The sequence below is a fragment of the Dipodomys merriami genome, unplaced genomic scaffold (genome assembly GCF_024711535.1).
Source record: "Dipodomys merriami isolate MVZ:Mamm:240054 unplaced genomic scaffold, mDipMer1.0.p SCAF_128, whole genome shotgun sequence".
NCBI lineage: Eukaryota > Metazoa > Chordata > Mammalia > Rodentia > Heteromyidae > Dipodomys > Dipodomys merriami.
This window is the reverse complement of record NW_027202582.1, coordinates 2,070,956-2,091,941: the sequence shown is the minus strand read 5'-3', so window position 1 is coordinate 2,091,941 and position 20,986 is coordinate 2,070,956. Positions and strand designations below refer to the sequence as shown.

Sequence of the window (20,986 nt, the reverse complement as noted above, 5' to 3'; positions counted from 1 at the left end):
AGAGGTAACTCAACACCTACTATTTGCCCAGTCAGAGCGACAGGGCAGTTACGTGGGACTCCTAGTTGGAAGAGAGTAACATGTACACTGTTTCTCTGGGCTTAGGTACCTGGGAAAGTTTGGACTAGTAGTTAATGGGGTGACTACTAGAATTGGATCTTGAGAATAATAGGGATTATGCAAATAGAGAACTGGATTGTATTTTGCCTCCAAAACATTATGTACAAAGTACCGAGACCTGGAAGCACCTAGGTTTTTTTTTTTGGTGTCATTGTTTTTTGGTTGGTTTTGTCCTGGGGCTTGAACTCTGGGCCTGCGCACTGTCCCTCACCTCTTCAGCTCAAGGCTAGCACTCTACCACTTGAGCTGCAGTGTCACTTCTGTTTATATGGTGCTGAGGAATCGAACTCAGGGCCTCATGCATGTGAGGCAAACACTCTACCACTGAGGCACCAGCCCTAGTTATTATTTATTTTTGCCAGTACTGGAGCTTGACTCCTGGGCTTGGGCACTGTCCTAGAGCTTTTGTGTTCAAGACTAGCACTCTACCACTTGAAGCCACAGCTCCATTTCTTGTTTTCTCTAGTTAATTGCAGATAAGAGACTCATGAACTTTTCTCTCTGGTCTGGCTACCAACAGCTATTCTCAGATCTCAGCCTCCTGAGTAGCTAGGATTAACAGTGATGAGCCACCAGCACCTGGCTAATGAATACTGATGTGCTGAGCAAAGGATTTAGGACAAGGACTAGAATGAAGATTGATGGGATTTGAGTATAATGAAGTTTGCCTATAATCCTAGCCACTGGGGAGACTGAAGGACCATCTAGACTTTGAGATCAGCCTGGGCTATATAGCAAGACTCTGTCTTAAAGTAGAACAAAACAGTCAGTGATGAGTCTGAACGGCATTGGGAAGCCAAACTGAAGGTCAAGTGCCAAAGTCTTCGAGGGCTTCCTTACGTTGTCAGTGGCGGCCTTATGTTGATTTACAAAGGCTGGCACCAGTGAATATCAGACATGGACACCCCCCCCCCACTGTTGTGTTCTGTTGTATAGGTTGAAATCAAAGTGGAAATTCAGGTTCCCAACTTGTGCGGGTGAGGCCTGGGGAAGAGGGAAGGGTCTCCTTAGAGCCACTTCTGCTTCTATTCTTGCTTCCCAAGACATAGATGAGTGCAGTCAGGACCCTGGCCTGTGCCTGCCCCACGGAGCCTGTGAGAACCTGCAGGGCTCCTACGTTTGTGTCTGCCAGGAGGGCTTCACACCCACCCAGGACCAGCATGGCTGTGAGGGTGAGTACCCTCCTAGCTCTCCCCCAGACCACAGGATTCCCTGAGCTGCTGCTGAGGTTCAGAGCTAATGGCCTGATCCCACCCTCCTGAGTTCTGGGAACAGGAAGTAATCCCTTTTGCCTGTGGGGAGTTGGGGGGCTAGCCCTCTGAGGACTCTCTGAAGGCTCTTGGCTCTGCCATAGCCATAAAGAGAGCCAGGGAAAGGGGGGAGGAAGGGGGGCAATGCCCAAGGCCACCTGCTACAGGACTTAAGCTACAATTTGCCCCCCTCAGAGGTGGAGCAACCCCACCATAAGAAGGAGTGCTACCTTAACTTCGATGATACCGTGTTCTGCGATAGCGTGTTGGCCACCAATGTCACCCAACAAGAGTGCTGCTGCTCGCTGGGCGCTGGCTGGGGAGACCACTGCGAAATCTACCCCTGTCCAGTTTACAGCTCAGGTCAGGAGCCAGGCAGGCCTCTTTTCAGAGCCTGTGTGATCATCTGGAAACCAAATGGGAAAAATGGTCTCTCCTCCCCCCTCCTCCCCCCTCCCCTCCCCCTCGCCCCGGGGTAGCTGGGAAGGGACGGGAGAGCTCCAACCTGTTTCTGGTCGCCAACAGCTGAGTCCTACTTTCTTCCCTACACATGGCCTCTCTTAACCCGCAGCCGAGTTTCATAGTCTATGTCCAGATGGAAAGGGCTACACGCAGGACAACAACATTGTCAACTATGGCATCCCGGCCCACCGTGGTAAGCCCGGAGCGGCTCTGCCCTCAGCCCCCAACCTCCATCCCGCCTGCAGATTGGCTTTGGCTCTCTGGTGTAGTTGGCCCGGCGGCAACTGGAAAACCACGCCCAGTCCGTGCTGGCCACGCCCGCCAACCCTCCGGAGTGCGGCCTGGAGCTGTGGGCGGGGCCTGTCTGGGGTTGCAGCCTCCTTGTAGGCCCCGCCCTCCCCGCGCACCTGCGCTCCCGCCCGCTGAGCTGCTGGGGCAGACGAGGCCCGGCGCCCACGGGGCTCGTCACCCCACAGATATTGACGAGTGCGTGTTGTTCGGGGCGGAGATCTGCAAGGAGGGCAAGTGCGTGAACACGCAGCCCGGCTACGAGTGCTACTGCAAGCAGGGCTTCTACTACGACGGGAACCTGCTGGAGTGCGTGGGTGAGCGGGGCGCCCCTCTTCGCCCCCCCCCCGGCGGCCCGAGCCCCGCAGCCGCTCCCGCCCCCCCCCCCGCATGAGGCCTGGCCCTGCCATCATCCCCCCCCCCCCGCAGACGTGGATGAGTGCCTGGACGAGTCCAACTGCCGGAACGGAGTGTGTGAGAACACGCGGGGAGGCTACCGCTGCGCCTGCACGCCGCCTGCCGAGTACAGCCCGGCCCAGCGCCAGTGCCTGAGCCCCGAGGAGCTGGGTGAGGCCCGGGCCGGCAGCGGGGACGCGGGGCGGGGCGACGGGACCGTGGACCAAGCGGGGACCCGCGGCCGCCCCCGAGCCTGGCGAGGGGGCGCCGTGGAAGCGGCCGCGTCCCCGTCGGTCGGTCGGTGTGGAGCGGAGCGGAAGCCGGGCGGCCCCCGGCTCCTCCTTGACCTCGGGTCCCACGCAGAGCACGGTCCGGAGCGGCGCGAAGTGTGCTGGAGCCAGCGCGGCGAGGACGGCATGTGCGTGGGGCCCCTCGCGGGGCCTGCCCTCACCTTCGACGACTGCTGCTGTCGCCAGGGCCGGGGCTGGGGCACCCAGTGCCGTCCGTGCCCACCGCGAAGCGCGGGTGAGCCGGCCGCGGGGGGAGCGGGAGCGGGGAGCGCGGCGCGGTCGAAGGGGTGGGGTACACCCATGAACCCTCTGCCCCCAATTCCAGCGTCCCAGGCCCAGTGCCCGTCGCAGAGCGAGAGCAATTCTTTCTGGGACACGAGCCCCCTGCTTCTGGAGAAGCGGCCGAGAGGTGAGGCGGGGGCAGGGCGTGCGAGGCGGCGGGCTGGGGGTGATGGTGATCCGTTACTCTTCCGGCCTGACAGATGAGGACAGCTCCGAGGAGGACTCGGACGAGTGCCGCTGCGTGAGCGGGCGCTGCGTGCCTCGGCCCGGCGGCGCCGTGTGCGAGTGTCCGGGCGGCTTCCAGCTGGACGCGTCCCGCGCCCGCTGTGTGGGTGAGTGGGGCACCAGGGGCCGGGGCCGGCAGCTGGGCCGGGACCAGACGCCATGCCAAGTTCACACCTGCCATTGCCACCTGCAGACATTGACGAGTGCCGAGAGCTCAACCAGCGTGGGCTTCTGTGCAAGAGCGAGCGCTGCGTGAACACGAGCGGTTCCTTCCGCTGCGTCTGCAAAGCTGGCTACGTGCGCAGCCGCCCGCACGGGACCTGTGTGCCCCAGCGCCGCCGCTGACGCCCGCTTCGGCCTCACCTCCGAGACTGACAATGGGTGGGGAGAGTGAGCTTGGTGTCTTGCTCTGGTCTAAACTTGAGACACAGACCCAGGGACCTTCTGGGGTCCACAGACCTCTTCCTGCACCCTAACACCAGAGGTGCTCAGAGCAGGCCGCCCGTCATGAGCTGTTGGGTCTCCAGGGCACTTGTCACACCCTTCCTCCGGAGGACAGTTCCTGTAGTCTTTGCTTTCACAGCAGACTGGCTGTTCACATCAGCAGTCTGGCTGGGGCTAACTGAACCTGGGCCAGGGGTGTGAAATAGAATTTATTGTGGCTCTGATTATGTACACATGAGATGTGCCAGGCCAGGCCAGCCAGGCTCACATGGTTTGTACAATAAATACATCCGCAGGGCCTCCCCTCCGTGGCTGGAAGGCCCAAGAGGGTTCAGTCCAACTTCCGGGCTCCCAGCTTCATGGGGCCCTTGGCCGCCTTCTTCTCTGCACGTTTGGCTTCCATCTCTCGCCGCCGCTCCTCGCGCTTTTTCCTGGCCAGCTCAGCCTTCGCCTGTCCTGAGGATGGGAAGGACTGGCTTTCAGTTTCCCACCCAAAGACCTGCCTGCGGTCGGTGACCCAGAACCTCGTCTACTTCCGGGGGAAGTACTTACGGCTCTCAGTTTCCAGGCCCTCCCAGTTGTCCTCACCCCATGAGTCTGGGTCTGGCCTGGGCTGCAAAGGGAAGTGCAGACTGTGATGGTGGCCAGCTCCTCACTGACTCTACCCAACTGTACCCACGCTGGACCAGTACCTGGGCACTAGGACGCACAGACAGGGCAGCGAAGGGGTCACCCTTGTTGGACTCATTGCCACCCCAGTTATACTCGCTGGCCAGTCTCGTGCCTTCAGGGAGTGGCACGGGGGAACTGGGCTCTTGCCAGCCCTGATTCCAGGAGCCCTCGGCTTCCCAGCTGCTCCAGTCTGACTCGAGGGCCTTGCGGTCTGGGTGGCTGACCTGTGGAAGGAAAGGGGCGAGGCTCCTATTGATGAGAAGGGCCAGATCCTGCCCACCAACAGCCTGTGGCCTCAGCCAGCTCACCTGCCCAGCTTGGCTCTCTTGGCTCTTGGCACTCCAGTCATCCTGTTGGGCCAATACAGACTCAGCTTCCTGCTGTGGTGAGGGAAGGGGGGACATGACCAGTGAAACCATCAACTCCCAAAAGGACAACTAAGTTCATCCCAGTGCCTTCCTGGCTAGGGGTTCCACCCTTTTGGACATTTGCTTTCCCTGTGAAGTTGGCAAGCTGACCCCCAATCTGCTGTCACCCCTCTTTGAGGCCAGGGATGAGGTCAAGATGCCCATGGCCCACCCTCCAATCTCTGGGGTACACAGGAAATTCCCAGTAGGCTTGGTCTCGGTGTAGACCTGGGGGTGGCCTCTCCTGGGAGGCCTAAGCCTGGGACTGGGTGGACACTGAAACAGGTGATGGAGGGACAGGTATGAAGGCATGTAAGAAGTTCACAGGCTCCCCAACCATTTCCTTCCCTGCTTCCTCCCGGTGGCCCTTGGAGCTAAGGGGTGACTCAGTTGCTCACTCTGGCTTCCAGCGGCCAATTCCATGAGGCCTTCCTGCTAAGGATGCGGTCCGGGCTGATGAGGTCAGGTCAGACTCTAATATGCGCCCTTGATGCAGCATAGGATTTTAGACTAGCGCCGCTGGGGAGTTTCAGCCCCACTCACCTCCAAGCTACCCCAGTCTTCCTCATCCCATCTGTCAGCAGGGCTGCTGTCCTCTGCTGTGTCCTTGTCCTCCTCCTGTGTCTCCCAGTGACTCGAGGTTGTGGGAGTAGCAGGGACCGAGGTGGGGGCCGGGGCAGGGTGTCCTGGAAGAGGTCCCTGAGCTGTCAGGGAGATCTTGGGACAGGGTAGAGGGTGCTGAGGGGAAAGCCCACAGGGGGACTAGACCCCACTCCATCCCCTACACCCCTGTCACTACCCCAGCCTGACAGTAGCAACTCTGGGGGCCAGCACCTCCCAACCCTCTCAGCCACTGACGTGGCCGGGCTAGAACGCTTACCCTCAGGGGGTGATCGCTGGGGAGCATTGGTCTCAGCCGGTGTGGTGGTGGGGTGTGCGCGGATCAGCTTGGAGGTGAGTGAGGACATCCCTGTCACAGCCCAGCCTGCCCAGCTGGCGGCAGCTCCTCCCACCCCAGGGCTGGAGGCTGCGTGGACATCCTTCTCTGAACAGTGTGGGAGACAGAGGCAGGTATGGGCACCAGAGGCCCTGTGGGGGATGTGAAAGCATGACCTCCGCCAGCGCCCTCTGCCGGAGCTCCCCACAGCCCTCCCAGCTCACTGACGTGTTTCTGGCTTTCAGTCACCGCAGTGGAGGTGGGACACAGCAGGTGACAGTCAAGCATGTGGCAGTGGGGAGAGGGAACACCAGCCTGGGGCACTCACCCACTTCTGCCAGCTGGGTGGGGTCTTCTGACACGGACTCCAGTTTGGACAGAAAGCTTCGAATGGCCTTGAAGGCCTGTGGGGTAGCAAGGAGCTGAACTTAGGGCCTGGGCGCTGTCCCTGAGCTTTTCCTTGCTCAAGGCTAGCACTCTACCACTTGAGCCACAGCGCCACTTCTGGCTTTTTCTGTGTATGTGGGACTGAGGAATCGAACCCAGGACTTCATGCATGCTAGGCAAGCACTCTACCACTAAGCCACATCCCCAGCCTCCAGGGTTCCTGAGAACCCCAGGCCGACAAGGGTCTGGACAGACAGACCCTAGAGCCTCAGCCCAGGGCCCAGCCTTACCTGGTCCCGCACAGATTTTTCAGGATCCACAGTGAGGCCACAGAGCACAGGCAGGATCTTGTGGGCACAGTCACTCATTGAGTAGAGGTTGTGGGTAGCAGCAAAGCCCAGGACCCCTGCAACCCGGGACGGTGGAAAGGGGTCCTTAGTGGCCCGGCTGAAGGCAGAGGTGAGGACTCTGTGTCTAGTCTGGAACAAGGAGGGGAGAAAAGGAAGAGAACTAAGCACAGGGTCAACGTTATACCCAGAACCTCCTGATCGAATGTCCTTGAATGGACCGTCACGGGACCCCCTAAGTCTAACATTGTGAATTTACACCACTTGTGCGTAAATGAGAATTAACTCAAACCCCTGGATCTGGGCTTCTCCCAGACTACTTACTGGGCTCTCTGTTCAGGCTGTCTCAGGACCTCAGGGCCTGAGCAGCAGCTACCTGGGGCCAGGCCTATAGATCTCCTGGGCCTGGTATAAGCCCAGTTTACAAACAGGGGAAACAGTCTTGGGGTCAAGCAAATCTGGGCTCAGACTGCAGATCCACCTGCTACGGGTGCAGCCCACCGTGTCCAAGAGCTCAGGCCTGTGCCAGGCCTGGGAGACCAGGAGGAGAGCCTCCACACACAGGATTCCTGGCCCCAGAGGAAGCCTCGGTCCTGTGGCAGCAACTCAGGACACTCACGCTGGCGCTGAGGTAAGAGCCAATTTTGCCTAGGCAGACGGTTGTGTTGCAGCGGATGGGGCCCTGATCATCCTTGGCCTGCAGCCGGGCAAAGTGCTTCATCAGCTCCACATTGAGGTTGGTCTCGTTAAGCTTTGGGGCCAAAAGCAGCATGGACTGTGGAGTGAGGAGGACAGTGAGTACTGCAGACACAGCAAGAAGGGATGCCTGGGAGAGGGGAGGCCTCTGGCAGCCCTGCCACAGCCCTGCCAAACCCACCAGGCTACGACCTGCCTCATTCGGCAAGTTGGGGAAGGGGATCCTCCACTTCTCTGCCCCCCATTTACAGTAAGGTCTCAGAGGCATGATCACACTGCTGGCTGGATTTCTCCTCTCTGCTCAGTCTACCCAACAGGCCCAGGCAGAGGTCACTGTTGACCTCTTCATTGCTACACTTAATGGCCAATTCTCGGTCGTCAGCACGCTTGACCCTTCTGCAACTGTGACTACCCCTCATTCTCTCTCCGCCTTAGCACTTTCGCTTCTGCTCTTCCAGTGCACAGTGGTTCATGGTCCTCTGACCTCATTGGCCACCCATTTTGCTGAGATCTTAGCTGAGTTTTTGTTGTTGTTGTTTTCCCCACTCACAATTGTCAATTTACCACTTGAGCTATGCTTCTAGTCTAGAACACCTTTGCTGGTTACTTGGAAATAAGAGACCCAGAATTTTTTTTTTCACCTGGCTGACTTCCAACCACAATCCTCAGATCTCAGCCTCCTAAGTTGCTAGAATTATAGGCGTAAGCCAATGGCACCCAGCTTGACTTCTTTCATTATTTAGTTGTTATTTTTTGTTGGTACTGGGGTTTGAACTCAGGGCCTTGTGCTTGCCGAACAGGCACTCTACTACCTGAGCCAAGCCTCCAGCCATTTTTGCTTTGGTTATTTTTCAGACAGTCTTGCTTTTTAAGCCCAGGCAAGCCTGGACTGCCATCCTCTTATTTATGGTTTCTACTGTACAAGGGGATGAGGGGATGACAGGTGCACACCACTACACTTAGCTTATTGTTGAAATGGGGTCTCAGGAACTTTTCCCCCAAGATGGCCTCAAACTGCAAGCCTCCCAAGTCGCTAGAATTATAGTCATGAGCCACTGTGCCCACACTCTGTGCTGAGCGCCTATAATATTTAACAATAGTGCCCTGAGTGACAGCACCTATTTCACGGTTTTACATGCTCCTGACATGCTTTCAATCTGGAATACCCCAAAGGCTCAAGTGAAGGCTTGGTCCCCAATGCAGCCATGCTGAGAGATTGTAGTTTGGGAAAATTATTAGATCATAACAATTGGTTGCTTGTAGCTCATGTCTGTAATCCTAATTTCTCAAAAGGCTGAGATCTGAGGATCTCAGGAGCCATCCCAGGCAGATAAATCCCAAAGACTCTTACCTCCTATCAACCAGCAAAAAGCTACCAGGGGAGGCATGTCTCAAGTGGCAGTGACAGAGTGCCAGCCTTAAGCAAAAAGAAAAAAAAGGAAGTGGTGCTATGGCTCAAATGGCACAGCACTAGCCTGGAGCAAAAGAAGTCAGGGCCAGCCAGGCGCCAGTGGCTCACGCCTGTAATCCTAGCTACTCAGGCTGAGATATGAGGATCTCGGTTCAAAGCCAGCCCGGACAGGAAAGTCCATGAGATTCTTATCTCCAATAAACCACTAGAAAACCGGAAGTGGCGCTGTGGCTCAAGTGGTAGAGTGCTCGCTTTGAGCTGAAGAGCGCAGAGACAGCGCCCAGGCCCTGAGATCAAGCCCTAGGAATGGCAAAAAATAAAAATAAAAATCAGGGCTGGGAAGGTGGCTAGAGTGCTTGCCTTGCATGCATGAGGCCCTGGGTTCGATCCCTCAACACCATATAAGCAGAAAAGCCAGAAGTGGCACTGTGGCTCAAGTGGTGGAGCTCTAGCCTTGAGCTAAAGAGCTGAGGGACAGCGCCCAGGCCCAGAGTTTGGGCCCCACGTCCAGCCAAAAAAAAAACAACAAAAAACAATCGGACCTCATCAATGGGTTAATCCATTCTTGGGCTCATAATTCCACAGGTTATGGGAGGTGTGAGCACTTGGCGAGGGGGGGGGGTGTTAATTGGTGCACCTGGGAGCTGTATCTTGTCCCAGGCACTAGCCCTATTTTCTGCTTCTCACCAACCAAGAGGTGAGCCGCTCTGCTCCCCACTCTCCCTGTGCCTCACCAGAGGCCCAGAAGCAATGGAACCAAATGGTCATGCCTGAGACCAAAGCATATCTTGCCTCCATTTTGTTCCAGCAGCAGAAAATGAACACAGCTCCAACATTCATTCCTAGCCCAGATTTCTTCCCTAAATTCCACACATGCACAACCCACGGCCAGCTAGACATTTCCACCTGGCTGTCAAGCAGAGATTGGTTGAGCTTGGGCTCAACCTTTCTGGAACTCTGCACGCACCTCAGTCCTCTCAGAAAAAGGTAACAATGTGCGGAACCTTTGGGCATTTGTCATGGGGCCTGAACTCTGGGCCTGGGTGCTGTCCCTCAGCTCTTCAGCTCAAGGCTAGCGCTCTACCACTTGAGCCACAGCGACACTTCCAGCTTTTGTTCTTTTGGCTTATGTGGTGCTGGGGAATCGAACCCAGGGCCTCATGTATGCAAGGCAAGCGCTCTACCACTGAGCAACCTTCCCAGCCCCATTTTTTTTTTTTTTTTGGTTGTTTGTAGGGCCTGAACTCTGGGCTTGGTCGCTGTCCCTCAGCTCTTCAGCTCAAGGTGAGTGCTCTACCCCCACACATTTTTTTAAAAATCAGTACAAAGGGTACCTTTTGAAAGGAGTTCCATCTTCAAAGCTGCAAACCCTCTTCTTCCCATTCTCCATCAGCCTCTCATTCTCTAATAATACGCATTTCCTAACTCTGTTTCTCAACTGCCAGGCCCACTCTGTGCTGCTTGAGGACAGGGGTCTTGGGCTGCCTTGTGTCCCAGCATGAGCCACAGGAAGAGCAGAGAGGTGTTCAGTGAATAACGCTCAAAGCCCGCAGGCCACGCGCCCACTGCAACACTGCTGGCTACAGGTGGGACATGGCCTGGACCAGCACACATGCATACACACACAGCCCCTCCCACAGCTTCAGACCCACAGGCTGAACCCAGTCTATGTCCTGGAGAGCCCTCTCCACACCCTAGAAAACCAGCATGGTCACTCCTAGCCTGGCCACACCCACCTTGACCGTCTGCTCCCGGATGGCAGGATTGGTGTCCAGGAAGCCATGCACCACATGCGGAAAGACCTGGGTGTTGACGGTTGGCTCATCGAGGTATTGGATGAACTGCTCCATCTGTGGCCAAGGGCAGGGTATGAGAACATACATATCTAATCCTCTCCCCCTGCCACGCCCCACCCTGCTCCCTGCTTTCCCCCCCCAGTACCCCCCAACACAGGGCCACCCTGGCTTTCGTTTTCCTATTATGCAGACGCTGGCTGGCCAGGGCAGCTATCTGGTCCATGTGTTTGGCCTTAGGAGGGCTCGTGGGTTTGGTAGTTGGACAGGGATTGGTACTGGGATTGGTACCTGTTCCTTCTGTCTCACAAGGGCCCCCTGACTCTCTAGACCCAAGAATCTGATGCTCCCAGCAGAAGAGATGCATCCTAGCCTAGAGGGTCACAGGGACAGAGCCAAAAACTGGGGACTCTGAGCCCTATAGCCTGGGCAATGCGCTCTGTCACAGGCTCCACCTCTGAGAGTCTGGCCTGATACTTCCCTCTGCAGAGTTCAGGACAAAGGATCTCAGTGTAGGCAGGGCGGGCGCTCTCGTCACCTGCCTAGAGCTGGAGATGAGGCAGGCGCATCCGCCATAGCCAGCGAAGGGCCCAGCCAAGGCTCTCACCTGTTGGAGGAGGCGGATGCGCATGGCGCGGTCGGTGGATGAGAACATCTTGACCACCACCGGGATGATCTTCTGCTGATACTCCTCGGCACTGAGGAACTTGCCCACCTGAGGGGAGGAGCAGGAAGGGGCTCAACCACATCCATGGCAGCAGGAGGCTTCCCAGGGTGGGGAAGCGGTAGTGTTTCCTCTGCAGCCTCCTGTGCCCACACTGGGCCTTAGCCTTTCTGGGCCTCTCGGGAGGCTGCGGAAAGCTCTGTGACCATCCCAATAAATACAGGCACCTGTAGAACATGCGCACAGAATTGTGCCCCCAGTTTCTGGGGATCCAACTAAATGGGATTGAATGGCTGTCCCTTCCCTTGAGTCCCTTCAAGGAAAAAGAGTCCCCTGGAATGCGCAGGATGGGAAGGGCAGGTGCCTGAGTAAGGGTGGCCAGGACTAAGGAAGCAGGGAGAATCCAGCCCCAGAAGTCAACAGCTGAGTAGTCAAGAGGAAGGGTAGGCTGGGCACCAGTGGCTGACACCTGTCATCTTAGCTACTGTCTCCAAGTGCAAGAGCTGCAGAGCTGATTAGGTGGCCCTAAGCCACCAGGAAAGCGGCAGGAAGCTCCTCCTAGGTGAGCGTTAGCTTGTCCTGGCAGGGCTGTCCCCACCTACATCCCTCTCTTTGGCATCCCAGATGCTACACCAGCTCTCTGCTCCCCAGTTCCTGAGACTCCAGGCCTTTCAGGTCTCTCTCACAGGGGTCCCTGACCCCACTGACCTTGAAGAGGGGCGTGAGGACCACGGCCCCAGCACTGCCAAATTCAAAGGCAGTCAGCAGCTGGGGCAGCACCTTGTGCCGGCAGAAATCCTCAGGGAAGGAGTCCAGGCTTTTGCTCAGCTCTTGGAAAAACTTTTGCTTTTCGGATGGCTCTTTGATCTGAGGAGAGAAAAGGACAGAGGTCCAACCCAGCCGGAAGAAGTAGGAGTGAAGACCCAGAGCCTAACTACCTGGGTTCAAAGACTAGCTCTCCTCCTTAGCCTCTTGTGACCTTGGGCAAGTGCTCTTCTTCATAGTAATTCTTCCCCCTCTGAGGCTTCAGCCAGAAAATGCACATGAGCCGGAACAATGAAAGGAGAAGGAGAGGGGGCAAATGTGATATCTTATATTTGGAACGGGAACTGGTGGTTCATGTCTGTAATCCTAGCTACTCAGGAGGCTGAGATCTGAGGTTCATGGTTCAAAGCCAGCCTGGGCAGGAAAGGCCATGAGACTTATCTCCAATTAACCACCAGAAAACCAGAAGTGGCGCTGTGGCTCAAGTGGTAGAGCGCTTGCCTTGAGCTGAAGAGCTGAGGGACAGTGCCCAGGCCCAGAGTTCAAGCCCCACGACTGACAAAAAAAAAAAAAAAAAATTGGGGTCAGCTTGGGATACATTTTTAGTCCCTCTTGCAAAGCAAACAAAAAAAAAAAATAGCCAGGTGCTGGTTGGTCATGCTGTAACCCTAGCCACTGAGGAGGCTGAGATGTGAGGACAAAGACAAAGGGTCCAATTAACCAGCAAAAAGCTCAAAGTAAAGGTATGGCTCCAGTAGTAGAGTGCCAGCCTTGAGTGGACAAAGGGAAAATATGAGGCCCAGGGTTCAAGCCCCATGATGGTAAAAAAAATGTTGTTTGATGCAGGTAGCTCAAGCCTGTAATCCTAGCTACTCAGGATTGCCGTTTGAAGCCAGCCGGGGCAGGAAAGCCCATGAGACTCTTCTTTTTTTTTTTTATGGTCGGTCATGAGTTTGAACTCTGGGCTTGGGCGCTGTCCCTGCACTCTTCAGCTCAAGGCGAGTGCTCTACTGTTTGAGCCACAATGCCACTTCCAGTTTTCTAGTTGTTTATTGGAGATAAGAGTCTCAAGGACTTTCCTGCCATGGCTGGCTTTGAACGGTGATACTCAGATCTCAGCCTCCTGAGTAGTTAGGATTACAGGCGTGAGCCACTGGCGCCCGGCTCCTGAGACTCTTATCTCCAATTAATCACCAGAAAACTGGAAGTGGAGCTGTGGCTCAAAGTGGTTGAGCACTAGCCTTGAGCAAAAAGAGCTCAGGGACAGTGCCCAGGCCCTGAGTTCAAGTTCCAAGATCCCACCAAAAAAGTTGCCAACACAGTGCCTGGCACAACACCAAGAGCCTATCAGCAACCATGTTTTGGGGTTTGTTTTTGCTGGTACTGGGTGTTCACTTTAGAACCTTAAACTCTCACTTGGCTTTTTCTATTCACAGCTGGTGCTCTTACCACTTGAGACAGGCCTCCAGCTCAGCTTTTTTCTGTTAATTGGAGACAGAGCCTAGAAGACTTTTCTGACTAGACTGGCATCCAACTTTGACCCTTAGGATCTCAGCCTCCTGAATAGAATTAAAGGTGTGAGCCACTTGCATCTAGCTGTCCACTATTTCATCTCTACCAGAAGAATACTCATACCGGAACCAGACCCTTTATCAGCATCACCTCTACAGAAGCTCACAACCCACTTGAAGAAACTGAGGCTCAAAGAACTAAGGGTGGGGCTGGGGATGTGACTTAGTGGTAGAGTGCTTGTCTTGAATGCATGAGGCCTTGGGTTCGATTCCTCAGCGCCACATAAGCAGAAAAAGCTGGAAGTGGCAGTGTGGATCAAGGTAGAGGGCTAGCCTTGAGCTGAAGAGCTGAGGGACAGCACCCAGGCCCAGAGTTCAGGCCGCACAACCGGCAAAAAAAAAAAAAAAAAAAAAAAAGAACTAAGTGTGTAAGTGTGCTAGGCATCCATAGCTTACACCTGTAATCCTAGCTACTCAGGAGGCTGATTTGAGAATCACAGTTCAAAACCAGCCCAGGCAGGAAGTTCATGAAACTCTTAACTCCAATTAACTACAAAAAAAAAAAAAAAAAAAAAGCAGGGGGGCTGGGAAGGTGGCTCAGTGATAGAGCGCTTGCCTTGCATACATGAGGCCCTGGGTTCGATTCCCCAGCACCACATAAGCAAAAAGAAAAAAAAAAGCCAGAAGTGGCGCTGTGGCTCAAGTGGTAGAGCACTAGCCTTGAGCTGAAGAGCTGAGGGACAGCGCCCAGGCCCAGAGTTCAGGCCCCACGACTGGACCCAAAAAAAAAAAAAAAAGCAGAAGTGGCTCAAGTTGAAGAGCACTAGTCTTAGGCAAAAAAGCTTAAGGACAGTATCCTGGAGGAGTTCAAGCCCCAGGGCACACCAAAAAAGTAAGGGTGGGGCTGGGAACATGGCTTAGTGGTAGAGTGCTTGCGTAGCAAAAAAAGAAACTCAGGAACAGTGCCTAGGCCCTGAGTTTAAGCCCCAGGACTGGCAAACACACACCTAAGAAGTGGCCAGGGCACCTCTGCTGTACTGTACCCTTCAAAGGGATGTTGTTGCTCCCAAGTTTATAAGGGAGGAGACTGAGGATCGAGGTCACCAGTCAAAAGTGGCCAGAAAGTACCAGGGTGACCTAGTGAATCCCAGGCCAGCCTGGGCCATACGCCTGGTAAGACTGTGAGGATTCTGTCGCCAAACACAAGAAGGGCCAAATGCTGCACATAATGGTAGAAATTCAAGAGGCTCACACAAGAGGATTCGGAACTCAAGGCCAGCCTAAGCTATAGAATATGACCCAGTTTCCATCAATACATTAATCATGGGAGGTGGGGGGGGGGGTAACTGAGAAAGTGGGAGGGAAGGCAGAGTAGGGGAAAAGCAAAGAGGAGGCAACAATGCTGGATAAGAAATGTACTCATTAACTTGCTCATGTAAATGTAACCCCTCAGTACAGTATTTTCACTATAAAAAACTTAATTAAAAAATACATTAATCAATAAAGACCAGGCATGCTGGGCCCCGGTGGCTTACCCCTGTAATCCTAGCTACTCAAGAGTCTGAGATCTGAGGATCGCAGTTCAAAGACTTATCTCCAATAAACCACTAGAAAACTGGAAACGGTGCTGTGGCTCAAGCGGTAGAGAGCTCGCCTTGAGCTGAAGAGTGCAGGGACAGTGCCTAAGCCCAGAGTTCAAGCCCCACGACCGACCAAAATTAAAAAAAAAAAAAAAGGCCAGGCACTGGTGGCCTAGCTACCCAGAAGGCTGAGACCTGAGGATCATAGTTTGAAGCCAGCCCAGGCAGGAAAGTCTGGAGACTTGTATCTCCAATTAACAGCAAAACCCGAGAAGAGGAGCTGTGGCTCAACTGGTAGATTACCTGCCCAGCAAACACAAAGCCCTGATTTCAAAGTATCACCAAAAAATATAAATAAAAAAATGGACCCAGTGCTGGTGGCTTATCACGCCTATAATCCTAGCTACTCAGGAGGCTGAGATCTGAATTTCATAGTTCAGAGCCATCCTGGGCAGGAAAGTCTGTGAGACCCTTTTCTCCAATTAACCCCCAGAAAACCAGAAGAGGCACGGTGGCTCAAAGCAGTAGAGTGCTAGCCTTGAGTGAAAAAGCTCAGGGACAATGCCCAGACCCTGAGTTCAAGCCCCAGGATCAGCAAAAAAAAAAAAAAAAGGGGGTCTGTGTAGTACTTATTCCAGAGTCCCTGTGCATCTGGCGTACTCCCATCCCCACCACTGCTGCTTAGGAAAAGAAAGTGACCTCTGGCTAGGGATAATAAATAGTTGGAGGGGCTGGGAAGGTGGCTCAGCGGTAGAGTGCATGCCTTGCAAGCATGAGGCCCTGGGTTCAATTCCTCAGCACCACATAAGCAAAAATAAAAAAGCCGGAAGTGGTGCTTTGGCTCCAGTGGTAGAGTGCTAGCCTTGAGCTGAAGAGCTGAGGGACAGCGCCCAGGCCCAGAGTTCAGGCCCCATGACCAGACCCCCCCCCCCAAAAAAAAAAAAAGAAATAGTTGGAATGAGCCGAGCACAGGTGGCTCACACCTGTAATCCTAGCTACTCAGGAGGCTGAGATCTGAGGATCATGGTTCAAAGCCAGCCCAGGCAGGAAACTCTGTGAAACTCTTATCTCCAATAAAGCACTCAGGAAACCGTTAATGGTGCTGTGGCTCAAGTGGTAGAGTGCTAGCCTTTTGCTGAAGAGCTCAGGTACAGCACCGAGGCCCAGAGTTCAAGCCCCATGATAGACAAAAAAAAAAAAGAAAAGAAGGAAATAGTTGGGATGGGGCTGGGAATGTAGCTTAGTGGTAGAGTGCTTGCCTAGCATGTATGAAGCCCTGAGTTTGATTCCTCAGTACCACATAAACAGAAAAAGCCAGAAGTGTGCTGTGGCTCAAGTGGTAAAGTGTTAACTGGGCTCCCAGTGGCTAATGCTAAAATCCTAGCTACTTAGGAGGCTGAGATCTGAGGATTGCAGTTTGAAGGCGACTAGGGCAGAAAAGTCCCTGTGAGACTCTTATCTCCAATTATCCACTCAAATACTGGAAGGGGAGCGAGGGATTATCTCATGCCTATAATCCTAGCAACTCAAGAGACTGAGATCTGAGGTTCGCAATTCAAAGCCAGCCTGGGCAGGAACATCTGTAAAACTCTTATCTCCAATAAAATGCTCAGAAAACTGGAAGTGGTGCTGTGGCTCAAGTGGTAGAGCACTTGCCTTGAGCTGAAGAGCTGAAGGACAGCGCTCAGGCCCAGAGTTCAAGCCCTACAATGGACAGAAAAAAAAAAAGAAGAAAAGAAAAAGAAAAATAGTTGGGTTGCCTTCAAGCAGCTCAGCTCAGTGTGGAAGGCAGAGTTGGGGAGTGGAAGACAAGAGAGACCAAGGACAGAGACGAAGGCGCACTCATGGCGACACGGGCAGCTCCAGCTGCGCCATCCCGCAGTGCCACTCAACACCGGGAGGGAGGCCCTGCACACTGTCCTCCCACATCCTACTGGGGGCCAGCCAAAAATAGCCCATTCCCTGTGGACACCTTCTAAAGGAAAGGCCAGGCATGAGAAAACTTCATGTAACAAACTTCCTGCTGCCCCCACACTGGCCAGCAGGCAGCAGGCTCAGTTCCAAGCAGCTTCTTCTCAATGCCGCTCCACTGTCCACTAGCTCTGGCCCGACTCTAGCCAAGATGGCCCCAGTTCAGTTCCTTGGAGGTCTGTGGAAGTGCCTGTCACTCTTCTGCCCCAATCCCGATTAGCTGCCACCTCGCTGTGTTCTCCACACACACACGCTGGGTGGAGTGGTGAGCAGGCAGCACGCCCTCCTTTGTTCCCCACCACTAGAAGCTAGCAGATGCTGCGACTCTCCCCTTACAGAGGTGTAACAGGGGGTGCCATCTCCCCATCTTCCCATGTGCTGGTCATTCTTCCTCGTTATTATCCCCTGGCTCCAACTTTCAGACCCTGGCTTAAATCCCAGCTTTCCGAGAGTGCTTCCTGGGACACCCCACCCCATTTTCCCTCCATCCTAACCCAGAGAGCACAGGTTTGTCATTGACACGTCTGCTGTCTCTCTCCCAAAGGAAAAATTCCCAAACTTAGGGATCTAGCCTGTTCACTTCTTCCTAGGTACTTAAGGGCAGGCGCAGGTCTGATTCTCCTGTCTATGCCTTAGACCAGTTAGAAGACCAGAGCCAGGATGCTGTGTGGAGTTCTAGAGTGATGGGGCAGTCACTAAGCACCTGCTGTGTGCCCAGCTCTGCAGAGCAATGGGCTGAGAAGGTGGCTCAGAGATAGAGTGCTAGCCTTGCATGCATGAGGCCCTGGGTTCTATTCTTCAGCACCACATAAGCAGAAAAAGCCGGAAATGGCGCTGTGGCTCAAGTGGTAGAGTGCTAGCCTTGAGCTAAATAGCTGAGGGACAGTGCTCAGGCCCAGAGTTCAGGCAACATGACCGACCAAAAAACTAAAATAAAATAAAAATGCCAGAAGAGCTGGGCACCAGTGACTCATACCTGCAATCCTAGCTACTCAGGAGGCTGAAATCTGAGGATCGCCATTCAAAGCCAGTCTGGGTGGGAAAGTCCATGAGTGGCGCAGTGGCTCAAGTGGTAGAGCTCTCACCTTGAGCTGAAGAGCTCAGGGACAATGCCAGGCCCAGAGTTCAAGCCCCACGACACACAGACACACAGACACACAGACACACACACACACACACACACACATAATGTAGCTATACTGATCTTTCATAAACATATTCTTCAGCCAGGCGCCGGTGTCTCACGCCTGTAATCCTAGCTATTCAGGAGGCTGAGATCTGAGGATTGCGGTTTAAAACCAGCCCAGGCAGGAAAGTCTGTGAGACTCTTATCTCCAATAAACCACTAGAAAACCGGAAGTGGCGCTGTGGCTCAAGGGGTAGAGCGCTCACCTTGAGCTGAAGAGCTCAGGGACAGTGCCCAAGCCCAGAGTTCAAGCCCCACAACTGACAAAAAACAAACAAACATATTCTTCATGTCATTATTCCTAAACAATACAGTTTAATTACTGTTTACACAGGTTTTATAATTCATCCAGACACCATTTAAAGACTACAGGACTTAAAAAAAAAAAAAAAGCACAGGTCTCCTGCTTTGATCCCTACCACAAAATAAAGACCATAGGAGGATGTAGGTCATACGCAAATACTCCGCCATGTTATATGAGAAACCTGAACCTCTGTGGCTTTGGTTTTCTCAGGAGTCCAGGACCCAATCCCCACAGACAGCGGGGAACTAAGCAATGTGCTTTAAACTCTTGGTCTCCTCTCTGTTCTCCTATGAAGCTGGCACTGTTATCAGGGCTGAGCCAGGTTTGTACCTAAAAGGCCTAACTGCACAGTTCATGTTTGTCTTCAGAAGGTCCCTGAAAAGTGGGATGGGGCACAGAGACAAGGAATGCAGGGCGAAGCCCAAGTGAGTGGGGGCACTCACCTGAATCTCTTCCAGGAAGAGGTTGGTCTCCACAAAGCGGTTGTTCATGAAGCCATTGGGGGCCCGGCAATTCTGCAGAAAGCGGGCCGGATTGGGACGCACCTTGGGGTTGGCTCCCACCAACTCACAGTAATGGGGTACCAGGGATTTGGGGATCTGTAAGGGAAGGCTCAGTATCAGGGAAAAGATGGAGGGAGGAAGATGGCAGGAAAAGCATGGGGTGGAGCGATTAGGGACTGAATGCTTACCTTCCCAGGGTTGCGGAGGGCAGCTGCCCGAGGTAAGGGCCCATTGAAGACTTCCCAGATGAGGCAGCCCAAGCGCCACATGTCTGCTGACCTGTGGCAATAACCCCCACCTACTCAGGGACCCACACCTACAAGTGCCAGTCTCCAACCAGGCAGCCTGCAGCTACACGGCAGGCCTGCAGCTAACCCGTCAGCCCGAAGCAACTGGTTTCCTTCATCCCATTTAACAGGGTGAGCCAGGCACTGGTGTGGCTCATGCCTGTAATCCATGCTACTCAGGAAGATGAAATCTGAGAATAGTGGTTCGAAGCCAGCCCAGGCAGGAAAGTCCACGAGACTCTTTATCTCCAATTAACCACCAAAAGCCAGACATAGAGCTGTGACTCAAAAAAGGTAGAGCACTAGTCTTGAGGGAAAAAGTTAAGGAACAGCACAGCACCCAGGCCCTGAGTTCAAGCCACCGTACCACAACAAAAACAAAAACAACAACAACAAAAAAAGGAACTAAGGATAAGAGAAACAAGGACATGTATCCCTGGTCAAAAGGCTTTCAATATTCAGAACCATCTAACCCTGAGACCTGCATCCACTCTGCCCTACAGCTGTGAGAACTCGGGAAAAGGCCCCTCTCCTAAAACCCTGTTCCCTCCCCAGCCAGGCAGGAAGGGGGAGCAGGAAAGTGCCAGCTAGTATAGGGGTACAATGATGCAGGAACCTCCCGAACACCCACCACTTCTCTCTGACGGCTCTGCCACTGCTGTCAGCCAGTTCTGGGGGATCATACTGCTCAAGCTCAGGGATTCCCTTGCGTGGGGGTCCCCCACCATTGCCTTGGGCTGAGTACATGTAGTCCAGGCCCCCAAGCTTCCACTCGCCCGCTCGGTCCACGAACACGGCAGCCATGCAGACATTGTTGTGAATGAGGTTGCAGTCGTTGACCAGGAAGCTGAGTGCTTTCACGATCTGGTGCAGCCCCCAGGACAGCTCCTGCTCCTTCAGGCCACCAGCTTCCACCCGGGCCTTGAGGTACATTCCCAGGGGGGTCACAGCCTCTGTCACTACATGGAGGCACTTTTCTGTCTGGGGAAGGAGATGGGGTATCAGGGCAGGGATGAGGACACGAGGAAGGAGGGAGGGAGATAGTGAAGCAGAAACCAAATGGGGGTGCTGAGATCCATAGATGGACAGAGACAGGCTGAGAGGCAGGAGGTGAGAGACGAGAGATGGGCAGTCTGGCAAGCAGATACCTCCAGCCCATCGATGTAGGCCAGGATGTTGGGATGCCTGAGCGTTTTGAGGCGCTTGAAGGCAGCTTTGGCCACCTGGGTCTGCTCCTCGGAGCCGGGCTTCACGTCATACACGAAGATGGACACCGGGCTGCCTGTGGCCTGGGGGAGGACAGGGCGGCAGAGGGGCTTGGGATCAGATCGTCCTCTCGACCGGGCCTGGGTCTCACCGGCCCCCCATCCAAGCGGAAGGAACGGGCCGCCCGCCGGCCCCTTCCCAGGTCAGCCCTTAGGAGCATAACCGGGCGCACGTGACCCCAGGTCTGCCGGCCCTTCCGTCCCTCAATCCTTCCTCCCGCCACGTCGGCAGTGCCCGCCCCCTCCCCGGCCCGTTGCCCCGGAGCCCCGGTCGCCACGTCAGGCCAGGCGCGACGCGGCGGGGCCGGCGACGCGGACTAGGCAAGGCCGAGGTCGGCCGCGGCCTGTGGAGCGGCGCCAAACCTCACCTTCTTGCGGCCTCGGTGCAGGACCCAGGGCCCTGGTGAGCTGCCCTCGGGGGGCTCCGGGCTGAGCTCGAACGGGAAGTCCCGGACGGGGTCCCGCGCAAAGAACCACATCGTCCCGGCCGCCGCGGCGGGCTCGGGCGCCTCAGCTCCGGGTCCTCCGGCAGCCCGAGCCGGG

At 54.7% G+C, this 20,986-nt stretch overlaps 2 protein-coding genes across 5 annotated transcripts in view; one reads left to right on the top strand and one right to left on the bottom strand.

Moving 5' to 3' along the window:
- The window catches only part of LOC138824302 (latent-transforming growth factor beta-binding protein 3), a 17,778-nt gene extending 13,799 nt beyond the window's left edge, over positions 1-3,979 (top strand). For both annotated transcript variants that reach the window (XM_070018097.1, XM_070018096.1), the window contains exons 19-27: positions 1,164-1,292; positions 1,566-1,733; positions 1,942-2,025; positions 2,309-2,437; positions 2,550-2,687; positions 2,880-3,041; positions 3,132-3,215; positions 3,289-3,420; positions 3,507-3,979. In XM_070018097.1, the coding sequence (XP_069874198.1) occupies positions 1,164-1,292; positions 1,566-1,733; positions 1,942-2,025; positions 2,309-2,437; positions 2,550-2,687; positions 2,880-3,041; positions 3,132-3,215; positions 3,289-3,420; positions 3,507-3,658 (1,178 nt within the window). In that variant the 3' untranslated portion in view covers positions 3,659-3,979. The remainder of the gene's footprint in view (positions 1-1,163; positions 1,293-1,565; positions 1,734-1,941; positions 2,026-2,308; positions 2,438-2,549; positions 2,688-2,879; positions 3,042-3,131; positions 3,216-3,288; positions 3,421-3,506) is intronic.
- Positions 3,954-20,986, bottom strand: LOC138824307 (N-terminal kinase-like protein). Of its 3 annotated transcripts, none has more exons than XM_070018108.1 (17): positions 20,812-20,986; positions 20,327-20,467; positions 19,810-20,159; positions 19,080-19,170; positions 18,832-18,987; positions 11,780-11,938; positions 11,015-11,122; positions 10,351-10,464; positions 7,127-7,282; positions 6,451-6,639; positions 6,102-6,177; positions 5,717-5,881; positions 5,380-5,522; positions 4,738-4,809; positions 4,450-4,653; positions 4,310-4,370; positions 3,954-4,213 (listed from the first exon to the last, which is right to left on the bottom strand). In XM_070018108.1, exons 1-17 carry the CDS (start codon positions 20,920-20,922, stop codon positions 4,089-4,091), a joined length of 2,421 nt encoding a protein of 806 aa, XP_069874209.1. In that variant the 5' UTR covers positions 20,923-20,986; the 3' UTR covers positions 3,954-4,088. The 3 variants fall into 3 exon arrangements, with proteins under 3 accessions (XP_069874209.1, XP_069874212.1, XP_069874211.1); XM_070018111.1 differs by having other exon boundaries at positions 4,450-4,640; XM_070018110.1 differs by having other exon boundaries at positions 4,738-4,806.

Bases quoted from the DNA above. Each gene is read 5' to 3' on its own strand.
- LOC138824307 (XM_070018108.1), bottom strand. From the start codon at position 20,922: ATGTGGTTCTTTGCGCGGGACCCCGTCCGGGACTTCCCGTTCGAGCTC. The intron at 5,523-5,716 runs GTAAGCGTTCTA...GACCTCTTCCAG, and splicing joins CCAGCGATCACCCCCTGAGG to GACACCCTGCCCCGGCCCCC. The intron at 4,654-4,737 runs GTGAGCTGGCTG...TTCCTTCCACAG, and splicing joins AAGAGAGCCAAGCTGGGCAG to GTCAGCCACCCAGACCGCAA.